Source organism: Mytilus galloprovincialis, chromosome 1 (assembly GCF_965363235.1).
Source record: "Mytilus galloprovincialis chromosome 1, xbMytGall1.hap1.1, whole genome shotgun sequence".
In the NCBI taxonomy this organism is placed as follows: domain Eukaryota; kingdom Metazoa; phylum Mollusca; class Bivalvia; order Mytilida; family Mytilidae; genus Mytilus; species Mytilus galloprovincialis.
In genome coordinates this window covers 72,120,359-72,142,247 of record NC_134838.1, presented here as the reverse complement: position 1 = coordinate 72,142,247, position 21,889 = coordinate 72,120,359, and the positions used below count along the sequence as shown (strand labels likewise).

The following is a 21,889-nucleotide window of genomic DNA, read 5'->3' as shown; positions in this document are numbered from 1 at the left end:
GTTTTTCCCAAATCTGTGGAAGATCTTTTTCATAACGTCACAATTGAATAACGCCATATTACATCGTAGCAGCCGCTAACGATGGCGGAACAAATAGATTTAAACACCATTCCAAATGAGGGTATTTCCCTCGACAACAATATGCGGATGTTTTAAAGGAAGATGTGACCTATTATCCGAAAGAGGGAAAAAATGTGCTGTACCGACCAAAGCCCGGAATGAATAAGGACACAGCTGTTTCAGTACCGGATATTTTATAAAAGGAGTTATAATATAATATTTTACGGCTGGCAAAATTCTGTTGTTAACGAAATGTTAATGACCTTAACGTTACATTTGCGAACATATATTATATCAACGTTTACATTATGATAGTAATAAAGTCTAAAGCATTGCGCAAAAAGTCTTAGGAAGCGTTACGTTTATTCGTACGCAAGACATTTTCACGTGTTGTTATCATTTTTTCTAAAAAAAATGGTTATTTGAACTAAAAATACTTACTCGCAAGAACAGTACTTGTAGAATTCTTTGATTTGTTTTCTTTACTGTTTGACGCAGTAAACTTATCACAAGAATATGATGGCCGCAGCGTTCGCAATCTCTAAAGTGTGAAAATGAGAAAATGTAAAAATAAGAAGTTGTTGCCTAATAGCAAGTCATATGAATAAAAAAATATATTGTCGATTACCAACAAATTTGGAAACTTGAAGTAATTTCCTGATGTTGTAAAATTTAGTTTCAGGTTAATCTGTCTGTCAATTCTGTTGTTTTTTTTTTTTTGCTGTCTGTCAAGTGGTTCAAATACAAGTTACTACTTCAATGTGAACTTAAATCTTAATCTTGCTACTTATATAAAATGAGGAGATGTAATAGGATTCCTTATTAGACAACATGTTTAACAGAAATGGTAGTAAGCATCATATTCCACCGTGAGGCCTTTAACATGAAGAAAAAACCACAGTGATGGAATGTCCGGACAGGAAAATACTGAAATGAACCAACAGCAACAACTGCACATGTCCCGACTTGGGAAAGGGACGTAACAAGTAAAGTGGGGTTAAACGTTTCTTAACGTTCAATCCTCACCCTAACGTTAGACAACACAAGAAGAACAATAGTATTATCTTTCTGCAATAGAAATTATGAGGCTGAACGTATTTGCATGGCTTTTGAGTGCGTTTTTTATGATCATGTCTGCAAACAACAGAAAAATTGCTTAGAAAATACATAAGTTTTAAGCAAAGTTTTTGTTGACAATATTTTTATAAACAAATGTGGAATGTAATGCAGATATTATCATTCTCTCTCTGTAGAACACATTGAGTCAAAAATGTATTTTGTACCTGAAACTCTTCTCTGTATATTGTTTGATTTTTTGTCTTTTTTTCTTGCTTTTGAATAAATTCATAGAAATCATTCTTTCGAATTGATGTATCTGGAACAGTGAATAATTCTAGCAGAGCTTCAAACACAATTGCATATTGTTCCTACAAAATTAGAAGATGAAATGAAAGATAATCAAAAATTTAAAGCAATACATATCTTTTAACAACCAAAATATATCAACACATTGATGAAAACAAATTTATAAGACTGTCTCACCTTCAAGCTAGGGTATCTATAAACCCTGAATTATAGTCGGTTAATATCACGGACACAGCATTGATACTTAAAGCAATTACATGTAAACTACTTAAAATAGTGACACAGTTAATCTTTTAAATGCATCTTTAAACAGGAGAACGCTACATTTATCAACAATAAAGAGTTGCTCGTGAAATCATTTCTTGGTTCGGTTTAGACAATGGACAGTGTTATGTACACTAATATCTGTATTAAATGGTTAAAAGACAATAACGTCCAGTCATTTAAACGTCATCTCGTATTCCATACTATCAATTTGTTTTCACGAGAGGGAACTGTTAACATAAACATGGCAAAATACATATGACAAAGCAATTCGTTAATTGATCGTTATACGGTCATGTTTCTCCTTGAAAACATCTTATGTGTCCATGTGTGGCTGTTGCAAAGCAAAATGATGCATTTATCAATTTTTCCGCATTTCAAAGTAACAATCTCAATTTCCATTGATAACTGTTTAGTAAGAAAGTAACGTATTTTAAGGTAGCCCAATACAAAGATTTTGTTACTCCCAATCAGACAACTTTAAACTGATGTAATTCATTTCATCCTTCTTTATATTTTATAAATAAGGTACCAAAAGAAAGAAGAAAGATTAATCTTTCAAATTGTGATAATTTCATTATGACATATTTATTACATAATTAATTATTATGTAATTAGTTGCTATATTGTGATGTCCACACTTGAATGAATTTAGCTTCTTTGTTCTTCATAGCATCCCAAAATATTTTATATATTCTTGTACAACACAGCTTGACCTCCAAAACTGTGTCTCAGATTTCCAAAAACATCAATAGAACAAATTTTATACCCAATTGAATTTAGTGGTCTCTTATGAATTGATGTTGCAAACTTCATTGAAGATTTATGAGAGAATGAAATACAATAGGAAAAATCTGAGACACAGTTTTGGAGGTCAAACTGTGTTGTGCACGAATCTATGAAATATTTTGGGATGCTATGAATAACAAAGAAGCTAAATTCAATCAAGTATATACATCACAATATGGCAACTAATTACATAACAATTAATGATGTAATAATTATGTCATAATGAAATTATCACAATTTGAAAGATTGGTCCTTCTTCTTTCTTTTGGTACCTCATTTATAAAATTTAAAGAAAGATGAGTGGAATTACATCAGTTTAAAGATGTCTGATTGGGGATGAAAAATCTTTGTATTGTGCTACCTTAAATAACAAATTAATGGATGCCAATATATTCATCATGCATGTTTGTTTTCAATGTTACATACATGTGTTTGGACCATATTCATTCTGTCTTTTCTCATCATCTGAACATACTCCATTATATCAACGTAGCCAACTTTCTTCCCATGTTCATAAAGAGCATCCACAGCTATGAATGTACCTGTCCTTCCGACACCAGCACTAAAACATATGAGATTCATGTTAATGATAGTTAGGAAAATAACACAAATACGGGGTTGTGATTAGAGCCCTTGAAGTTACAGAAAGATTTTAGTGTTATATAAACATAGTGGTATAATTTTGATCATGTTGAAACTTTAGTAGATACAGGTTAATTGTGGTGTCTCTATATCAACGTTATTTCATCCATCGAAATTTGTCTGAACAACTTTGGCGGTTTTAACACTAAATTTAGAAGTAAAAAATTATATGACAGATCATATTGCATATATATGTATATATATATATATATAAAATAATGTCCGACAGACGCAAAAAAAATTGTTGGCTCATTGTTCTCTATTCACTTAAGTTATTGTCCTTATTATATATTCTTTCTAACCCAGACCACTTTAACGAGAATCTGAAAGGACGTGAGTGACGTCATATTTTGATATATCCGTTTGGAAGGAGAAGATCTAAATCAATAAGAGCACAATATCCACATAATGGATTCAATACATAATGGTCATTAAGTTGGAAAACACATATAACTAAATAGTTTTCTAGATATGAAAATTTTAAGAAAAGAATATATTTTGTATTTAAATAAAGAAATGAAAGTTACTATGTTACGTTCTAATTTTCAATAGAATTACGTAACGTTACAATGTACCTGCAGTGCACCACAATTGGACCAACATTATCACATTTTTCGGTTTTGACTTTTCTGTAAAAGTTTACCAGTTTGATACTATCTGGAACTCCATGATCCGGCCATTGTGTGAAATGAAAATGATGTACTTTTCGTTCTTGCTTTTTCTGAAATTAAACGGATTTACTTTATTAATAGTGGTTTTCAGTCTTTTCGTCAATTTACAGGTTTATTCATTATTATTCTCTACTGTAAATTTAGTACTTGTCAGACAATTACATGTAGCTTGCAGTCTCCATCTAGTATGTTCAGAATGCTGAGTAGTTTCTTTTTACCTTTTCTGTATTTCACATCAGCATTATACTAAATTGTATGCAAAACGTCTGATCAGTACTCAATTGACAGTAAGCTTACACCTGATACAATTTGAATTTACATTTTGATACAAGTAATATATCATTGTTACGAAAGAAAATTGTTGAACAAGTTAATGTCAAACCCTGTAAATCATTCAACATATATATGTATTCTTACACGTAAGAACATATGTATCATGTTAATTTACTGCAAAAACAGCTGCAATTAAACACTTTATGCAGTTCTTGTGTTACCTCAAACCAGTTTTGAAGACTACTTTATCGTTTTAGAGGGAATAAACTTACAAAGACATATACAGCTAATTGTTATCCTCATCAGATAAATGTGTTCACTAATAATGAGTGCTTAACGTTCTTGAAAACTATATTTTTACCTCAACTTTAACTAGTGTTTGCTGTGCAAACCCGTTGAGCAGTAATGTCGATGCTTTCATATTCAAATTCAATTAAAAGCAGGAAGCGCTTTCTATTTGTCTGAATCATCTTTTTTTATCTTACCTTCCACACATTTCTAGGAATATGATTGGTAGAAAGCAAACGCGTGTAGATCGTGTATATTTCATTTTAGGTAAGTAGGTGGGGCTTATTTCAATACACGATTAGTAGTGATGTTACGTCAATTTATAAAAACAACACGGAGTTGAGGAAAAATCTGAAAGGTTTCAAAAGACGCAGAAATTGATGATGAACGATTGAAATAAATTCATAAAACGCATTTAAAACTAACAACATGAACAAGTTGTTTTTCATGTTATTGTTAGCATTTTTTTTTGTATAGCCAAATGGAAGTAGGTTCTTAATAGTAATAATTAGAGACTCAGAAAGGTCACTTGTTTAAATACCAAATGTTATGATAGTCGGTAAAATTAATTCGTTACACAGTGTACTAGTGATCAATTACGATATATAAGGGGTCAGTAAATTCCATGTGTGGTGAGAGCGACCCCTATATATATCGTATTAGGTCACTAGCATACTATGAAACTAATATTATTGTTGTGTTGTATTGATAGATACATGTAAATTCTATGACATTGAGACGAACGATATTTTGAGGTAAACATAAAAGAATGAATTAATGTTACCGTCTTATTGTGTAGTATGATCAATCTGTACACATAAACGGTATGACATATCTCCGCTGTCATTGTTAGTCTAAAGTTGTCTATCATTATTGCTTTATTGATAGTTTTAGGCCAGTATTGTTCACATTTTTTCTGAAATATAAAATTCCCAAAATAAAATGTGATACGTACGTACTCTCCAATAAAAGGAATTGTGTTTCACATAAATACATACATATACCAATGACTTGAAGCAGATGTATTATGTAATATATTAAAAGAAAACCAACATGTATACACTCTAAAAACAATTACTTGGAATAACCAAAAAAAAGTAATTCAAGTAATTGAATTTGTCAAAATTATTGATCATTGATAGTAATTATTGGTGGTGTTAAGTAATTTAAAGTAAATACAAGTAATCAAAGTGTCCTTTTAGTAAGGTTCTCCTTTCCTTTCATGTGTGTAACTCGTGTAAGTATTTCAACAAACTCTGTAAACTTTTGTTCAAATTCAAAACTGAATGAGCTCCAGCCAATTTTCAAAAATAGCTTACCAAAGTCAAATGAAACCTTAATTCTGATTGGCCGAATATTTTTTCAGTCTCAAATCAAAAACTACTTATTAAAAACACAGGAAATATTATACAATTTTGTACATTTATAATAAATGGTTAATTTTTATTTTTAGTAAAACTAAGTCATGTTATTTTACATTAAAAAAATTATATTAAAAATAGATAATAATAATTTGAAGATATTTTTGATATGAAAATAGGTTAAGTAATGACTAGTAATTCTTTTACTAAGTAATTCCAATCCAATTTTTTACACAATGTATTTTGTATAGATAGTGTTGTGCGCAGCACAGTACATTCTATTGAAAATGTGTTATCTACTTTGGAATAGAAAGTGTTGGGCGCCACAATGAACCTTAAAATACAGAATATACATGAAATTTATAAAAAGTTGGAATAATTGCCTGTTTAAAGAAAATTGTTATCCAAAATTATGCAATTTTTCAGACTTCAACCTACATATTGTTGAAATTGTTAAATTATGGAGTCAAATTTCATAGGAAGCATTTATTATTATATATAATTAGCCATATGCAAGAAAACAATATGATATAGTGCCTTAACCTACTTAGTAATAACAAGTTTTATATCCATGTTATCAGAAGTAATTCATATATATACAGCTGTATACACGTCAAATACATTGTAATTCTTGAATTTGTACAAAATAAATAATAATAAGCAATTTGTATTAAGAAATCAATTTACAAGACCTAAACTCACAATCAAGACATTATTACAGCAAATGGCTAGATACCAAACACCAAATTGATATCAATCAAATTGAAATCTTATCTAGACGCAATATTTATTTCAGAAGTTGTAAATATATAGAGTAATATTATATAGTAATCATTTTAAGTAATTTATCTAATCCTACCTAGTAATGAGAAGTAATTTTTTTCAAGTAATCAGAAGTAATTTTAGTTAATCATTTACTGCATTTAGGTAAAAATGAATAACTAAGTAATTTTTGAAATAGTTTTACTAAATACAAGTAATTATTTGTTACTTAAACTATTTGGATTACTTAAATCAAGTAAAAAAATAAATTAAGTAATTTCAAGTAATTCCTTTAGAATATTTAGTAAAACTAAGTAAAGGTAAGTAATTGTAATTAATAGTAAGTAAATATGTAAGTAATATAATTACTCAAAATGAGTAAAGAAAAATTACTAAGTAATTTTTTTTTAGTGTGTAAGGCCATGTCTGACTACACACTGAGTTCATATGTAAAATTTTACATATTACAAAAATATTGTGTTAACACAAAACATACTCAAACAATGAGATTCCTCGGTTTACAATCGGAAAGGCTTAATTTAGATAAACAAAATCTTTTGTCCTTTAAATGGTGAAATCGGATGCAGATAATACTGTCATTTCAATTCCTGAGAAGCTTGATAAAGAAGACAGATTGTAAAAGATTAAGATATCAAAACCAAAATTATTTGTACAAATTGCGAACAATCAAAAGTGACTAAATTTATGAAGAAAACATGCGATACATACCCTTCTTTCCTCTTCCAGTTTCGTAACCATCACTATTTTGCAAACCTTTTCCTGCCAGACCATTTGCCAAAAATCCCTTAGAGTGTTCTTTTTCGGACCTAAATGTATATAACAACTCTTAGAACAATGGAGATTGCATTAAATTGCATTTGTTTGTATTGTCACATTATTGTTCCTTTAACCCCTTCCCCAACCCCTTGGAAAAAGAAATATGGAAGAGTCGCTCAGTAATATTTTGTATTGCAGTTAAGTTTCCCGATAAAATAGTTTTGAACTGTAACGAATATTTGAGATTAAACTATTATAATCCGATCATCTCGTAAAAACTACATAATACATATATAAACAGACTAAAAGTTAGTTTTTACTAGATACCTTTAACTCTATAATCTGCCATAATTTTAACAAACCTTGTGATGCTATATACGCTTTTTCTTTGTCATAACTCTGAAATGAAATACTTTAAAAATTAACAGAATTCTGAGTATAGTCATATTATAATTTTGTATATATTATTTTTCATTGATCTTCAATACATTACACGTCACTTACAAGTATCATTATTAATTAAAGGTAACCTGTACGTATTCTTGCGATGCATTGTTGCGTGTAATCGAGATAATCTTTTGAGTTTTTGGTATATTTGAACTACCCCTGTATACATATTTTCTTACCATTGAAGTACTATATTGATAGACACACGAAATGATTAAAATATAGATATCCCGTTGTCTACTGTTCACTCCGACCGATTTGGCGATACCTTCATGACCTTTGTTCAATACAATTACGGAATCTATGGTATATCCAAGAGTGTACCTATCTCTTTTTACGTTTTTTTATGTAGATTGGATCGTTGGTTTTTTTGTTTGACTTGTTTTACACTAGTCATTTTGGGACCCTTTAAACTTGTTGTTCAGTGTGAGCCAAGGCCCTGTGTTGAAGGACATTTACCTATAATTGTTAATGTTTATACATTGTGACTAGGAAGGAGAGTTGTCTCATTGGCATTCATCCCACATCTTCTTATTTATACATACTATCTTTGTTTTCTTATATTGCACCAAACGAACAGATACGAATAGAATACAATTAGAAACCCCATTCTTAAATAGCGAAGTGTGTATATACGTATTAGGGTTTTCTTCAAAGATTCAGTCGTTTCTATACATGTGTTGTGCGCTTTGACAGAGACTTCAAATGATTATATTAATGTATATTAATATAATGCTTTGAACAAATTTTGTCAAAAATGTATTACAAATTTGTTATTTTAAAGATCTTATCTTACATCAATGTAACTAGCGTTTATGTAATCATGTTTGGTATCTCCAGTCAACACAATCCGTGAATGGTCATCTACAAGAAAATAGTTATATTTAGAAAGGAGTAGGTCCGGTAAGGATCAATTTTGGCCTCAAATTTCAAGTTCATCTGACGAATGAATTTGACCTCTTTTTAAACACTTAAGTGTTTATTTCATTTGAATCAATTAGTTTATGTGAAAGATTTTAACTAACTTAGTCATTGAAAACGATCCGATTCAAGCTCTTATATGAAAAATCTACCAAATATGTCGAAAAATGTCACTTTTTAGATAGTTTTTGTCAAAAATGAAAGTGGCCTCATCCGTGTTCATCCAAAATCTTTATATATGTTATGTATTATCATAAAATACAACTTACATTTTAATATTAAGGATGAACACGAATGCGGCCACTTTCGTTTTACACGAAAACCGTCTAAAATTTAGCTAAAATGATAGAATTGTGAAGATTTCAGTAATTTACCGTGACTTAATGGTGCTAGTACTCGATATATGTGCATTGTATTGCCAAAAACAACCAATATTTATGTAGCAGAAGCATTCTACTGTCCAATATATATTTAAAAGTTTACATTTTAACAATTTTGTAAAACTGCTATATTTTGGGTCCAACAAGGGGTCTTGCCGGACCTACTCCTTTACCAAAATAAGTACCATATATTATGAGTTCCACTAAACACTTTTACATGTACTACATTTGCCTTTTTAAAACTGATATTTACAACTATGTTACTTGATACGATTATTTATATTGACAATCATGTAATCACCTTAATTGAATAGAAACAAATACAGTAATTAAAGTTTTCTTTTATTATTTCCGATGTATTCCACATAAATTATGAAAGAAAAAAAATCATGACTTAGCGAAATCATATATTGTCGAAGGATAGAAAACAAAATGCTTAAGAAGATCAAAATGTGATTTCTACACAAGTTTAGCGTGTCTATTTCTATTTTAGAATAGATTCGTTACCAGTTTGATACCGGATCCAAATGTTCGTTTTACGGAATTTATTAAACAAGTAAAATGTTTACAGAAATTGAAATCAGCGAAACAAAATATATATACAACTGCTCTTTGCGTTCTCCAATGAACTATCTATAATTTATAAATATATACAGCTGATACATGTTTTTACTATTGCAAATTTGTCCTGGGTCAGGAACAAACTTATCCTCCTGGGAAACATATGTACCCTACAAGTTAACACACTTGTCCAATACGGTATATTTATATATCGATACAATAATGTATCCTACAAGGTAACACATTTGTCCAATACGGCACAACTTGTAACTCCAACTTGCACAAGTCCTTATTTCTAACAGGCACCAACCTGTTCTTTTTTAAACTTTATGTAATAATATCTAACATACAATTGTATAAGAGCCAACGATCTCAAATATCAAAATACCATAATTTCAGGACTTGATCTTCTTAAACTGATGACAATCGACCAAGGAATCGCTCCTGTTAATATACCTAAATGGTAGCTGTGCCATTTTTGAAGGAGTGGTTCTTCAAAAGTGCCTTATTACTTGTATCAAAGTTTCCTTTGGGACACCCCTTCACATTTGACCGGACCCAATATTAACCCGCAAAATATCTTATTCTTAATCTTGTAAGAAAGTTAAACTATTGAACCTATGGTATCTAAATCATCACAAAAGCATCTTATAAACAGTCAAATGACATACAAAAGAAAATTGAGATTTGGCGGCAGAAACTACTTGCTTTCAGATGCAAAGGAAATGTATGCAGTTTTACAAAGGTAATTTTCTATAGATAATCTATTCGGATGATAACATTTACCCATGGTACAGTTTCATATATTGTGTCATTGTTGCGTCATAAGGTGTCATAATTAACGTAATAAAACTGCAAGACTTATGATTCACACCATTCAATTTTTTTGTTACTGTTATCTAATTCGACCAATGAACACACTCAAAGGATATATTATAAATTGTATTTGTTTATGTATAATTCACCGTCTTCACATTCAGTAACTTTTTTTTCAAAAATTCAATTTGCCGAGGATTTGTCTGGAAAGTACGCATTTTGCATCAATATAAATAAAGCATTTTATGCAAGATGGTTATCCTTCAACATACAGATCTGTAAATATGAAGGAAAACACTTACATAAGATGTAATGGATATGAGAAAAACACATCCGTTATCAATGCAAAACGTAAATAAGTGCAAACGGTTATCACAAACTTCATTTTCCGTTGTTCACTCCCAATCAATAAAGTATGCAGCTGCACCCGAAAATAAAAACTTTCAGTCAAACTCATAGAAAATATTTTCCAGTAATTATAATACAAGTGAGCGGACATTTAATTTTAAAGCGATCACTGCTTCTATTGTTTGATGCTGAATGTAAAAACAAAAACAAAAATGTTTCCTTAGTACACGAATGCCCCATGCGCACCATCATTGTTTATGTTCAGTGCACTGTGAAAATGGGATAATATCTCTAATTTGGCATTAAAATTAGAAAGATCATATCATAAGGGACATGTGTACTAAGTTTCAAGTTGATTGGACTTCAACTGCATCAAAAACTAACTCGATCAAAAACTTTACCCTGAAGCGAACAAAACGGACGGACGAACGAACGAACGAACAGATGGACGCACCGACAAGAAAACAAAATGCCAATAAATGGGGCATAAAAAGACCTAAAAATAGTACATACATGGCCATGTTGTCAGGAATCTATTTTTAACTTTGTTTTCCTCTTTTGAACCTTCGGCATGAGCATGGACAAGACCTTTTGGTAAAATCTGAATGAAGAAAGCTGTAAACAATTTAATATATCTACTTTTGCCATGATATTAAACAATTCATGAATATAGCTAATGGACTACGTAAACTGATATATCTAGTTATGAAATGAAGGAGGTTTGAGACATATGCAAACAATCTGACAATCGAACGTCACAAGTTATCAAAAACACAATAACCCATGACCAACATTCAGTATTATATGTGTCACGGTGAAGTCGTTGTTAGGGATACGAACAGTTCAATACTATTAGTCCTTTAAATACACAATACATATGTTTTTCAAAGTTGTAGTTGCAAGATCTTTGAATAATGTATTCAGGTTCGGTTACATTCATTTCATTTTATATGGTTTGATACATTACTAAGTATAATTATATGTCTTTCCATTTATTATCATGTATGGTCCTACATCCTGTCGATACGTAAAATTTGACATTGACCATGTCATTCTATACCCTGCTGCGTATGACGTTTCCATAAGTTGATGGCGTAGTGGTTCATAATAACGTCTGCTGACATTGTCTGTATGTTTGTGCTGAATAAAGGCAACAGTAGAATACCGCTGTTCGAAATTCATAAATCGATAGGGAAAAAACAAATCCGGGTTACAAACTAAAACTGAGTGAAATGCATCAAAGTTAAGAGAACTACGACACAACAGAAACACAACATTGAAACTGAGCCTGAAATTGAGCCTGAAATTGATCATTTTGCTAGCTTTCAGCATCTGCGAGTACTCATAGATCGGTACTTTAGTTTCCAAATACTATTTTCAGTTTGTTTTAATGTTCTGCTGCTACACTGTTGTACCAGGTTATAGGGGGTTTGAGCACTCACAAAATGTTAACAGGCGTTGTTGTGTATGTCTGTGGTTGTCGTTGGTGTATGTCTGTCATGATAATTTTTAAGTTAATTGTATTTGCTAAATTTATGCCTTTTCTCGCTTGTATATGTAATCCAGAATCTTTGATAAAATTTGCATTTAGTCATTATTGAAGGTCGAAAGGTGTCCTGTAGTTGTGAATATTATATTGTATTGTTGGGTAGTGATTTTATTGTTTGTCATACCACTTCAACGTATTTCTTTGTATTCAATATATATATAACAAACAACTTTCTGTATAATACATAAACATCTAATTGACTTGTTTTGACTGAACATTTTAACGTCTCATTTTTATCTTCAAATTTGAAATTTCTTTCATCAGAACAATGTAATTAAACTTGCTATGATAAACATAAACAATCATACTGACCTCGTATTCATTTTTGAAACCATCTCCCTTTCTTTTCTCGCATATAACGTTTTTAAGGTCTGCTATTGGTACTTTGTATTTAGTCAAGTTTTGTTCAGACGGTTCATTATTATAAACGTTTTCTTCTTCTTCATCATCATACTCTTCTGGATATTCGTCCGTTATGTCATTAACATTTGCTTTACTATCTTGTTTACCAGACACGAAAGGTTTGGCATTATCGGGATCGTTTTCAATGTCTACATTTAAATACACATCATCCGTTTTCAGTGCACTTTCATGATCTTAAATTGAAAACAAACATAAACCTATTATTTACCTAATATGAAGATGGATGACTGTATGGATTTATAGTATAAAAAAAAACCAATAAACACTGGTAACAATGTTTTTTTACCAACATTATTTTCAGTCATTTTTACATAACACACTTGAATATGTTGTACCTACGTCAATGCTTTGTTTTCAAATTATAATAGTACATCTTAAATTAGATGAAAGAGACAAAAACCAGGAAAAAACACTGTTTCAGAACCAATATAATGAATCAATCTACTGATTTAATAGCTTTCAATTATATTCAAAATTTTCGAACCAATATGAAGATTTACTCACTGTAATACGTGTTTTCATGGCTTCGTGTTATGTTCTCCGGGTTGCGAAGATATTTTTCACTGTTAGGTCTGGATTTACGTCTGCAATTAATAAAAAAAAAGCATATCGGTTTGCCCTTCAGGTGTCACGGTAGTATGTGCATTCCAGAATTTAGGTTGCTCTTTTGTGTACCCTAGCTAAGTCAATGTATCTGAACAATGTGATTGGAGAAAAATACGGCATCAACTAAACACACTTTCCCAAACTGTGAGATTAATCAGATGTAGAAAAAAATTAAGTAATCTAACAAACTGATGAAAATGATTTTTTGAGAATTTTTTTTTAATTGTGTATTCACTGCATGATAAAGACCTAAAAGCACTAGTGGCTTTAGGTTTTTAAAAATAGCAAAAAAGTAAACGGTCATGATACACATTCAAATGCACTTCAGTTAACTGTGAATGTACTTTTTTTCGCAGTGTAGTCAAGTGGTGAAAATTCTAAAAAGGCTATCATTATCCATTATGGGCCAGGAAGTACTACCGTGTCACACTTCAAGAGTGTAGAAGTGTATGAAATTATGAATTATACTAGTATTCAAACTTTCGATTAATTGTTATACTTTACTATAGGTTGTGACAATGGCTACGTTCCAGACCATATGAGTATTTGGGCCATACGTGTATTGGCATTACCATATGCATATACCCATATGGTCCGACTATGCGCGTATGGTCGGACCATATGAGTATAACATTCGTTTGGTTAATGACGGGCCGGACCATATGATTATTTGAACAATATAGGTATTTTTTTAAATTACATTATAAAAGTTTCAATAATACAAAACCTTTATCTAAAAAAGCAATGATGGTTACATGACAATGTATTATTTTTATAATTCAAATACTACGTAAAAATTAAATATTAATGCCATAGTAAGTTTCATCGCTAATAACATTCTTGCATGTAGGCTTGGGTAACATTTACTTCCACATGGTATCATAGCTTTTTTGCATTTGCAAGTCTTAGTTGTGCACGATCCTTTTCATTTACACCTTTTGTTTGCGAGTGAAAAGCTAGCCTTTTTGTAGCTGCGTACAGTGATACCGAGGTCTTGGGCCATTCCGATATGTCTACGGTGTTGTTAAGAAGCTCTAGATCTCAATTATCGTAGCATGACTGCAGTACACCATACTCATAAGATAACTTAAATAAACTATGTCACTTTCCAGTGACTCCATAAAGAAATTTTTGAAATTGATTTTTTTAAGTCGACATATTGCCATTCACTCGTAATAACAAATCGGTAATGACAATCGGTAATGACCATCGGTATTAAATGTGTTTATTATAGTTTTGACAAGTAAGTAAAATTAACTGTGTGAAACTACTAATTTTTATTTAGCTAATCGTTTCATTATAGTATTATAATAAAATTACCTATATGATAGCGTCTTTTTAATGAACGGTCATACCATATGAAGAGTTAAGAAGTAGTAAAAGTAAACTGTAACACAGTGTTGATTACCTGACAATACGAAGACGGTCGAACCATACGCGTATGGTAGGACCATATAAGTATAATATTATACCCATATAGTCATGACCATATGTGTATGGTTCAAATACTCATATGATCCGGAACAGCTATTTATTTCAAGTTTTATTTTTTATTACTGCTATATAATTAATTTCTGTCTAATACAATGAGACCGTGTAATCATCAAAATACCTTGTGATTATTCCGGCTTTTTGGTTTGGTAAGGGTCAGTGTTTTGAGACTTTAGAAGTGTTTGTGGTAATACAGACTGTTGTTTGTTCATTTGAAGTTGTTCATTTGACTTCTGCGTAGTCTTTACTTTCCTCGACCTATTATTCGTGATCTAATTTTTAGAAACAAAATGCATACGTTTTTTTTTTCTTTTCATTTGTTTGCTTGTTTATTTATTTAAAGCTATCATTGCAAATGTGTGCCACAATTACTTAAAAATCCAGGGATCATTTACTAATGTGCGCCTTCCTTCAAGCGCATGATGTGAGATCAAACAATATTTTAATTATTGTGAAGGTAAACTTACTTGTATATGATAATTATAATTGCCACTACAATTATGACAACAATTGCAGCAGATATGCCTCCTCCTATTGCCCCACCATTTGCATTATTGTTGTTGGGTTTAAACTCCCCAGGAACTGAAAATATATGCATTTTTATCGTAGATGTGAAAATTACTTTTATTACTTAACGTACATTTTAGGTATATTGTTAAAATTATTTTGACATTTATTAATCAAGCTGAGAAATTAGGTATACTGCAAATATCCTGTTTTCCGATATGTGCATACTTGTCATGTTTAATCACTAGCATTTCTAGGCAATAAAGTTATATTTTAGAACAAATTATAACATTTTTCCGCTATAATTATTATACTTGTATAAATTGTTATAACTTTTCTTTATCGTTACATTTATACTCGTTAACAGCTTATATTAAACAAACAAAATCTTCATCTATCAACATGCATCTTTCCATGTATATCTAGCTATGTGTATATTGTATTTAAATAGCATTTAATCTCATCAATAATCAAATATGTTTTGAATTATTATACCTAACACATCGCATTTGACTCCTTCGTATCGTTCAATGCATCCATATGAACAATTCCCTTCAAGTATTTCACATGATGTCTTGTTACATGTTGTACACTTCATATTGCAATTAAAACCATAAAAACCATTGTCACATTCTGAAATAGATTTTATGATCAATAACATGTCCCCATACATTTAGAAATGGACCAACGTAGATACGTTGCAATACTTTTTTTTTTTGTTAACTTTAAAGTCTATATAAACGGTAGTATTTGAAATATATGGTATACGTCATATATATTTGACAGCTAAAGAATGGGTGTTGACATCTGTATTATCTGAATTTAACTAGGGAAAACTAATAAATTTCCTTAACGATAATAGTTTCAAAAGATAACTTTTTTTTAATGGACATTTTTCATCCAGGATAGCGATGTTGTTACACATTTCAATTATTTCAATATGCAGCTTGAAAAACCTTTGTAACTGATCTTCTAAATAGACAATCGAAAATGGAAAACAAAAAATAAAATAGTACTCGTTTCTCATTGAATAAATCCGAACCAAAACGCTCCAATTCAAGAAAAGACGTGAATGTAGTTTGCAAAACTCAGACAATATTACATCTCACATAGAACGCTGGCAGTCACTATGCAAAAGTATGTTATAATCTGTGTTGGACGCAGTACAAACCCAGCGTTCTAAAATACATGTTAATCGATGACGAGGGCGGAAAGAGTTTGTACCTAACTTGAGTCAAACGTCTACTCCAGATCTCTGAAATTGAGGGAGATAACTGGACTCATGTTAATTTGTGCCCCCCTCCCCAAATCGAAAACTATCAGACAAATGTTATTCCAACTGTTCCTAACTTTCAAATTTCCTTTTATGTTCTAAATATCTACTACTGTAACAGTTATTTTCATTCATTGCTGTCTTTAGTTTATGTTTATTGTTTATTATCCCAACAGCTAGGATTGTAAAGATCAAATTGTGTGTGCTTAATTATGTTCTTGTTAATAATAATATATTGACAACATCAATTGACATAGACAATTTCTGGTGAAGATTGATGAAAATATTGTAAATTATAGGTGTATATTGTAATTTACAATTTCAATACAATCTTCAACTCGAACTCGGATCATAAATTTGATTTTAACTAGGAAACGTATATTCTAAGTTGTTATTATAAACGTCAAGTTATGCTCTACATTTAATATGGAACTCAACAGTAAAAGGTACCTTATAGAGATATAGATCTGTAATAAGCAGTATATTTTGCCTCACAAATTATAGATTAATTTTTTCAAAATTGTGTGAAAATGCATATATGGATATAATATATTTATCAGAATTACATCGGCTCCCCTGTTTAAAATAACAATGCCTCGTTTTAGGATTTTTTTTCAATTCAATAGCCTAAATATTGGAAACAAGAGCCTCCCAGGAGCCTGTGTCGCTTACATGATACTTTTATATACAATTGATGCATTAAATAATACAACTGTTAAACTGTTGCTCTAGTGTCAGAGAAACAAGTCAAAAACTGCATTTTTCCTCTGTGTTTTGGCCAGCATGGTCATCGGAAACATTTTAAAAACTAAATGCCCTTCTAATTTGTGACCAAGTCTGATTAAATCGTCCCAGTTGTTTCGGTAGAAGACTTTTGTAAAGATTTTACAAAATTTACGAAAATTGTTAAAATTGACTCCTTATAGGGTCAATTGACCATTTTGGTCATGTTGACTTATTTTTAGATCTTACATTCGTTTTTTGTTCAACATAATTGCTGTTTACAAATTATCGTTATTCATAATAATATTCAAAATAATTACCAAAAACAACATAATGTCCTTAAAATTATTAATTCAGGGGTAGTAACCTAACAACTGTTTGTCTGATTCGTCTGAAAATTCTAGGACAAATATATCTTAACCTGATAAACATCATTTTATACACGTCAAATTTGCTCTGAATGCTCTTGTTTTAGAGATATAAGCCAAAAACAACATTTTATCACCATGTTCTATTGTTAGCTATGTCAGCTATGTCAGTCATGTTGGTTAGCAGGTGGGTTCATCCTACACATTTTTAGATACCGCAATGATAATTTGGCCCAGTAGTTTCTGAGGAGAAGATTTTTGTAAACGTTTACGACGACGACGGACGACAACGGACGACGACGACAGATGACGGACGTCGGACACCAAGTGATGAGAAAAGCTCACTATATGGTAACTCCATGTACAAACTTTCAAATTGAAACATTAAGATATTTTGATCTTATTGACAAAATAAGTAAAAAAACGAGGTTAAATAGGTGAGTGACTTAATTCAAGAAGACTCTTAGTTAACCACTTTAATGCACCCAATTAACACATGGCTGTATTATATATCATTCGAAAGCTAATAATCTGTACTTTCTAGTTTGTCCGGTCGTAAACAAATCGTATGAACATTGGTGCATTTTCTGTTAAATCAAGGTCAAAGGTCACGGAAAAATATTCCATTTTTTGCAATTACTAAACCTAAAAAGCCATTTTTTAATCCTTGTACCATATTTTTTTTTTTCAAAAAATCATATGAACGTTATATAACATGATACAGTATTTCCAAATCAAACAAAAAAAAAAGGTTTCGTGTTTATGCTGTGCTGTGTTTTGTTGACTGTTGTTCGTCGGACTTTTGTTCATGGTTGTAATTAAGTTTATTTGATTCATGGTTTGAGATGTTAATTGTCCCTTTAGTATTATTTTACTTTAAGGACATTAACTTGTACTAATGAAAAGTCGCCTCAAAGTAAAGTGAAAACGATTAACGCAATGAGACAAATATAAGCGAAAAGAACTTAATTTGCTCACGGTGATATGTATATAGAACCAAATATTTATCCTGATACATTTAAATAAAATGATATACAATTTTTAAAACTTTTACTACCAGAAGAGTGACGAAATATATCAAAGGGACACCAAACTCATAATTGAAAACGAACTGACAAAGCCGGGCAGAAACGAACAAGACAAGCAACAGTAAACAAAACACAACATTTAAAACTACAGATTGAGTAACACAACCCCCCCCCAAAAAAAAAAAATATTTGTGATGAGATCAGGCGCTCCCAAAAGTTAAGCAGATCATGTTCCACTTGTGACACCCGTCTTGTGGCTCATGTAATTCCTACCTCGGTGCCAAGCCTTATTCAGTATGTTAGATTTAAGGCAGAGATGACAGTATGTTGGTTAAGTCGATTTACCAGTCGTCATCTGGCGAAACAGATATTTCATAATTGTCAACCAACTCGTAGTGGCGTCCATAAATTTTTCAAAGGGATGATTTCAAATTTGCATTTCAACTCTGGTTTAAAACCATGTTCACACTTTTTTCTTCAAATGTTCTGTACCAATAGTCTGTTTCTTTGTATGTTGGTGTTTGTTTTTGTTGCAGTTCAGTGTTTTTGAAATTCCGTTGTGTTTCTCTTATATTTGATGCGTTTCCATTGGTTTTGGTTTGTGACCAGGATTTGTTTCAGTTACTAGTATTGATGACTATTGTATAGCGGTATACTATAGTTGCCTTTATTTAATATCTTCATTGTGAGCAGTTACACACTATCACGATAATCGTGAAAGTAAATGCAAGCTCTGGAATATTGTATCAACTTGGAGATATATACTCCACAACAAGATGCTGCGAAATCGCGTTACGTGTTTAAATAAAGAGTTTTTTTAAAATTCAGGGGTTAGTACGTTGACCGAGCATGCAAAGAAAAAATTAGGAAATACTTAACCCTACATTTATGCGTCATATCATATAATATTTCCAACTTGTTATTGTTTCAGAGGAGTTGAGGCTCAATGTAATCGGTCTCATCCTATATTCGTATAGATATGCAGGCGTTGCTATACTGTTGCTACATAGAAATGAACAGTTTATAATTGTTTAGTAAGAAGTGTTTTTTATGGGTTGATCTATGCTAATCTCTTTGTCGTAAAACTTGTTCTCAACCATCCCTCATCGTCAATTTTAAGATACGTGATAGAGTAAACTATATCAGTTGAGTCTTTTTTTTTTTTAATTTCAATGGAAAATACGGGTCCAATATTGTCCCAAGTTTGGCAGTATTCAGTGAGATAACATCATCTATATAGTGGAAAGTGAAGTTTCACGATAACAGTAGCTTTTTTTCAGTCGTCATCAGAAGCTCTTGCATTTTCTACGTTTGAAAATGCCTATATCAAGCCAGGAGTATGACAGTTGTTGTCCATTCGTTTGCTGTGTTTTATCTTTTGATTTTGCCATGTGATTAGGGACTGTCCGATTGAATTTTACTCAGAGTTTAGTACTTTCGTGATTATACTTTTTGCATAATGTCATCCTCGTATGAAAATGAACTCGTCATTTAAGCTATTCAGTAGGTCTAGTTGTAACTAGAATCGTTGCGTACTAATGGATTTTTTCTTCAAAATTATTCTTATTTGATGATTTAATGTATTTAAACAATGAAAAACGCAATTTAAACAATCACGAAGTCAAGTTTTATTATGTGTTTATTGTTTTTTTAATTTTTTGAAATTTCTATTTTCATCAATTTATTTTTTATTCATTTTTTGGAATAATTTTCGATTTATTTTTGAAGGTTCACATTAAATAAATAAAATGTCTTTTCACTTAATCAATATTTATAATGAATCTACAAATCAAACAATTAGAAAAGTCAAAAGATGTTTATTTCAGTCTGGGAGTTACAAAGCAGATTGCAATCTCTTAGTTTCGACCCCTTTATTTCAATCAAAGTATAATTCGCGCACATATTTTTTACATCATTTTTTACAGATTCTTAAAAATTTGTTTATTAAATCTTCCATTGACCACATACAATGTTTAAATAGGAAGAACTACTTAAAAGTTTTTTTCCGCAGATGGCGATATTTTGGGCAACTGTATAAGTTGTTATGATTTGCTGTTTGATTAGAAGTAAGCATAATTTTATGAAATTTATGATGTCAAAAACTTCTTTGATACCTATTACAGGATTTTACTTAGTTTTCAGTGATTAGCAGTTGCATCAGAAAGAAAAATTTGGGTTTCACACATTTTGTTAACTTTATCTCGAATTTCACGAAATATGTGCTGTCTTTCAAAAACATGCTTTAAACATTTAAAAATGCATTTGACAAATGACTGTTAATCTCTCTACTAAAAAAATTAACTATGCATATGTGAATTTAGTATATAAAAGTCATATTATGCATTCAAGTTGAAATCTTTGAAAATATGCACTTATTCGTCCCTTGGCTTATATCTTGATTTGACGGAAATTGCACCGTACGATTTTTTTTTTACGACCGCGCAAAACAGATAGCACAGATGTGTAGCTTTCAAAAGATATATAATTTAGCCGCGTTTTAGAGGGGCGCATTAAAAATTTAATTGCATGGTTAACGTCACTCGCCTAAAAGGACCGCAGTTGTGAAATATGTAAAGATAATTGTGTTATTAACATGACTTCAATGTATAGCCTCATAATGGCCTTTGAAAATTTTGGAAACATTTAAGAAGCATAACATACCATAGGCATGCCATCTGTAACAATCATTTATGTATCACAATGCACTTCATTAAAAAACTAATTTGATTGGGCTATTTGAATTTAAATGCAAATATATTAAAAAAAAAACAAAAAACAAAAAAAAAAACAAACACTTCTTAACACGTTTTGGATAATCCGGAACCTGATAAAACCTATCAATGTATTTCATAAAATAAATTCGCCGGTAACTAAATGCAGACCACATCAGCTCTGCGACTTCTGTATTTCAAAAGTACATTGTATGCTCATTGTTTCATAAATAAATGAGTATTGGTTACCTTGCATGTAGATTTATATCATAAACATTCAGCAATTTGTCCTTGATTAATGTTATTACAGCTTCCTCTGTTTGAAACTAGTATTAATACACATTTTTAAAATATATACTTTTTAGTGAATTGTATTTTGTTTTAAATTATTAAAAATTATTTTCGCTATAAAAATAACGCATGAGCAGGTTGCTCTCCACGTACAGTTCAACAAATATTCAGAATTTATTAAAGGAATAGCAAAA

General features: G+C 30.8%; 1 protein-coding gene across 2 annotated transcripts in view; it reads right to left on the bottom strand.

Annotated features, from left to right (window-relative positions):
* Positions 1–21,889, bottom strand: part of LOC143083050 (uncharacterized) — a 76,500-nt gene that overhangs the window by 8,411 nt on the left and 46,200 nt on the right. For both annotated transcript variants that reach the window (XM_076259188.1, XM_076259198.1), the window contains 13 exons: positions 15,797–15,934; positions 15,262–15,376; positions 13,202–13,281; positions 12,587–12,870; positions 11,239–11,326; positions 8,496–8,563; positions 7,615–7,651; positions 7,205–7,302; positions 5,137–5,268; positions 3,696–3,841; positions 2,905–3,040; positions 1,344–1,487; positions 502–601 (listed from right to left, as the gene is read on the bottom strand). In XM_076259188.1, the coding sequence (XP_076115303.1) occupies positions 502–601; positions 1,344–1,487; positions 2,905–3,040; positions 3,696–3,841; positions 5,137–5,268; positions 7,205–7,302; positions 7,615–7,651; positions 8,496–8,563; positions 11,239–11,326; positions 12,587–12,870; positions 13,202–13,281; positions 15,262–15,376; positions 15,797–15,934 (1,566 nt within the window). The remainder of the gene's footprint in view (positions 1–501; positions 602–1,343; positions 1,488–2,904; positions 3,041–3,695; positions 3,842–5,136; positions 5,269–7,204; positions 7,303–7,614; positions 7,652–8,495; positions 8,564–11,238; positions 11,327–12,586; positions 12,871–13,201; positions 13,282–15,261; positions 15,377–15,796; positions 15,935–21,889) is intronic.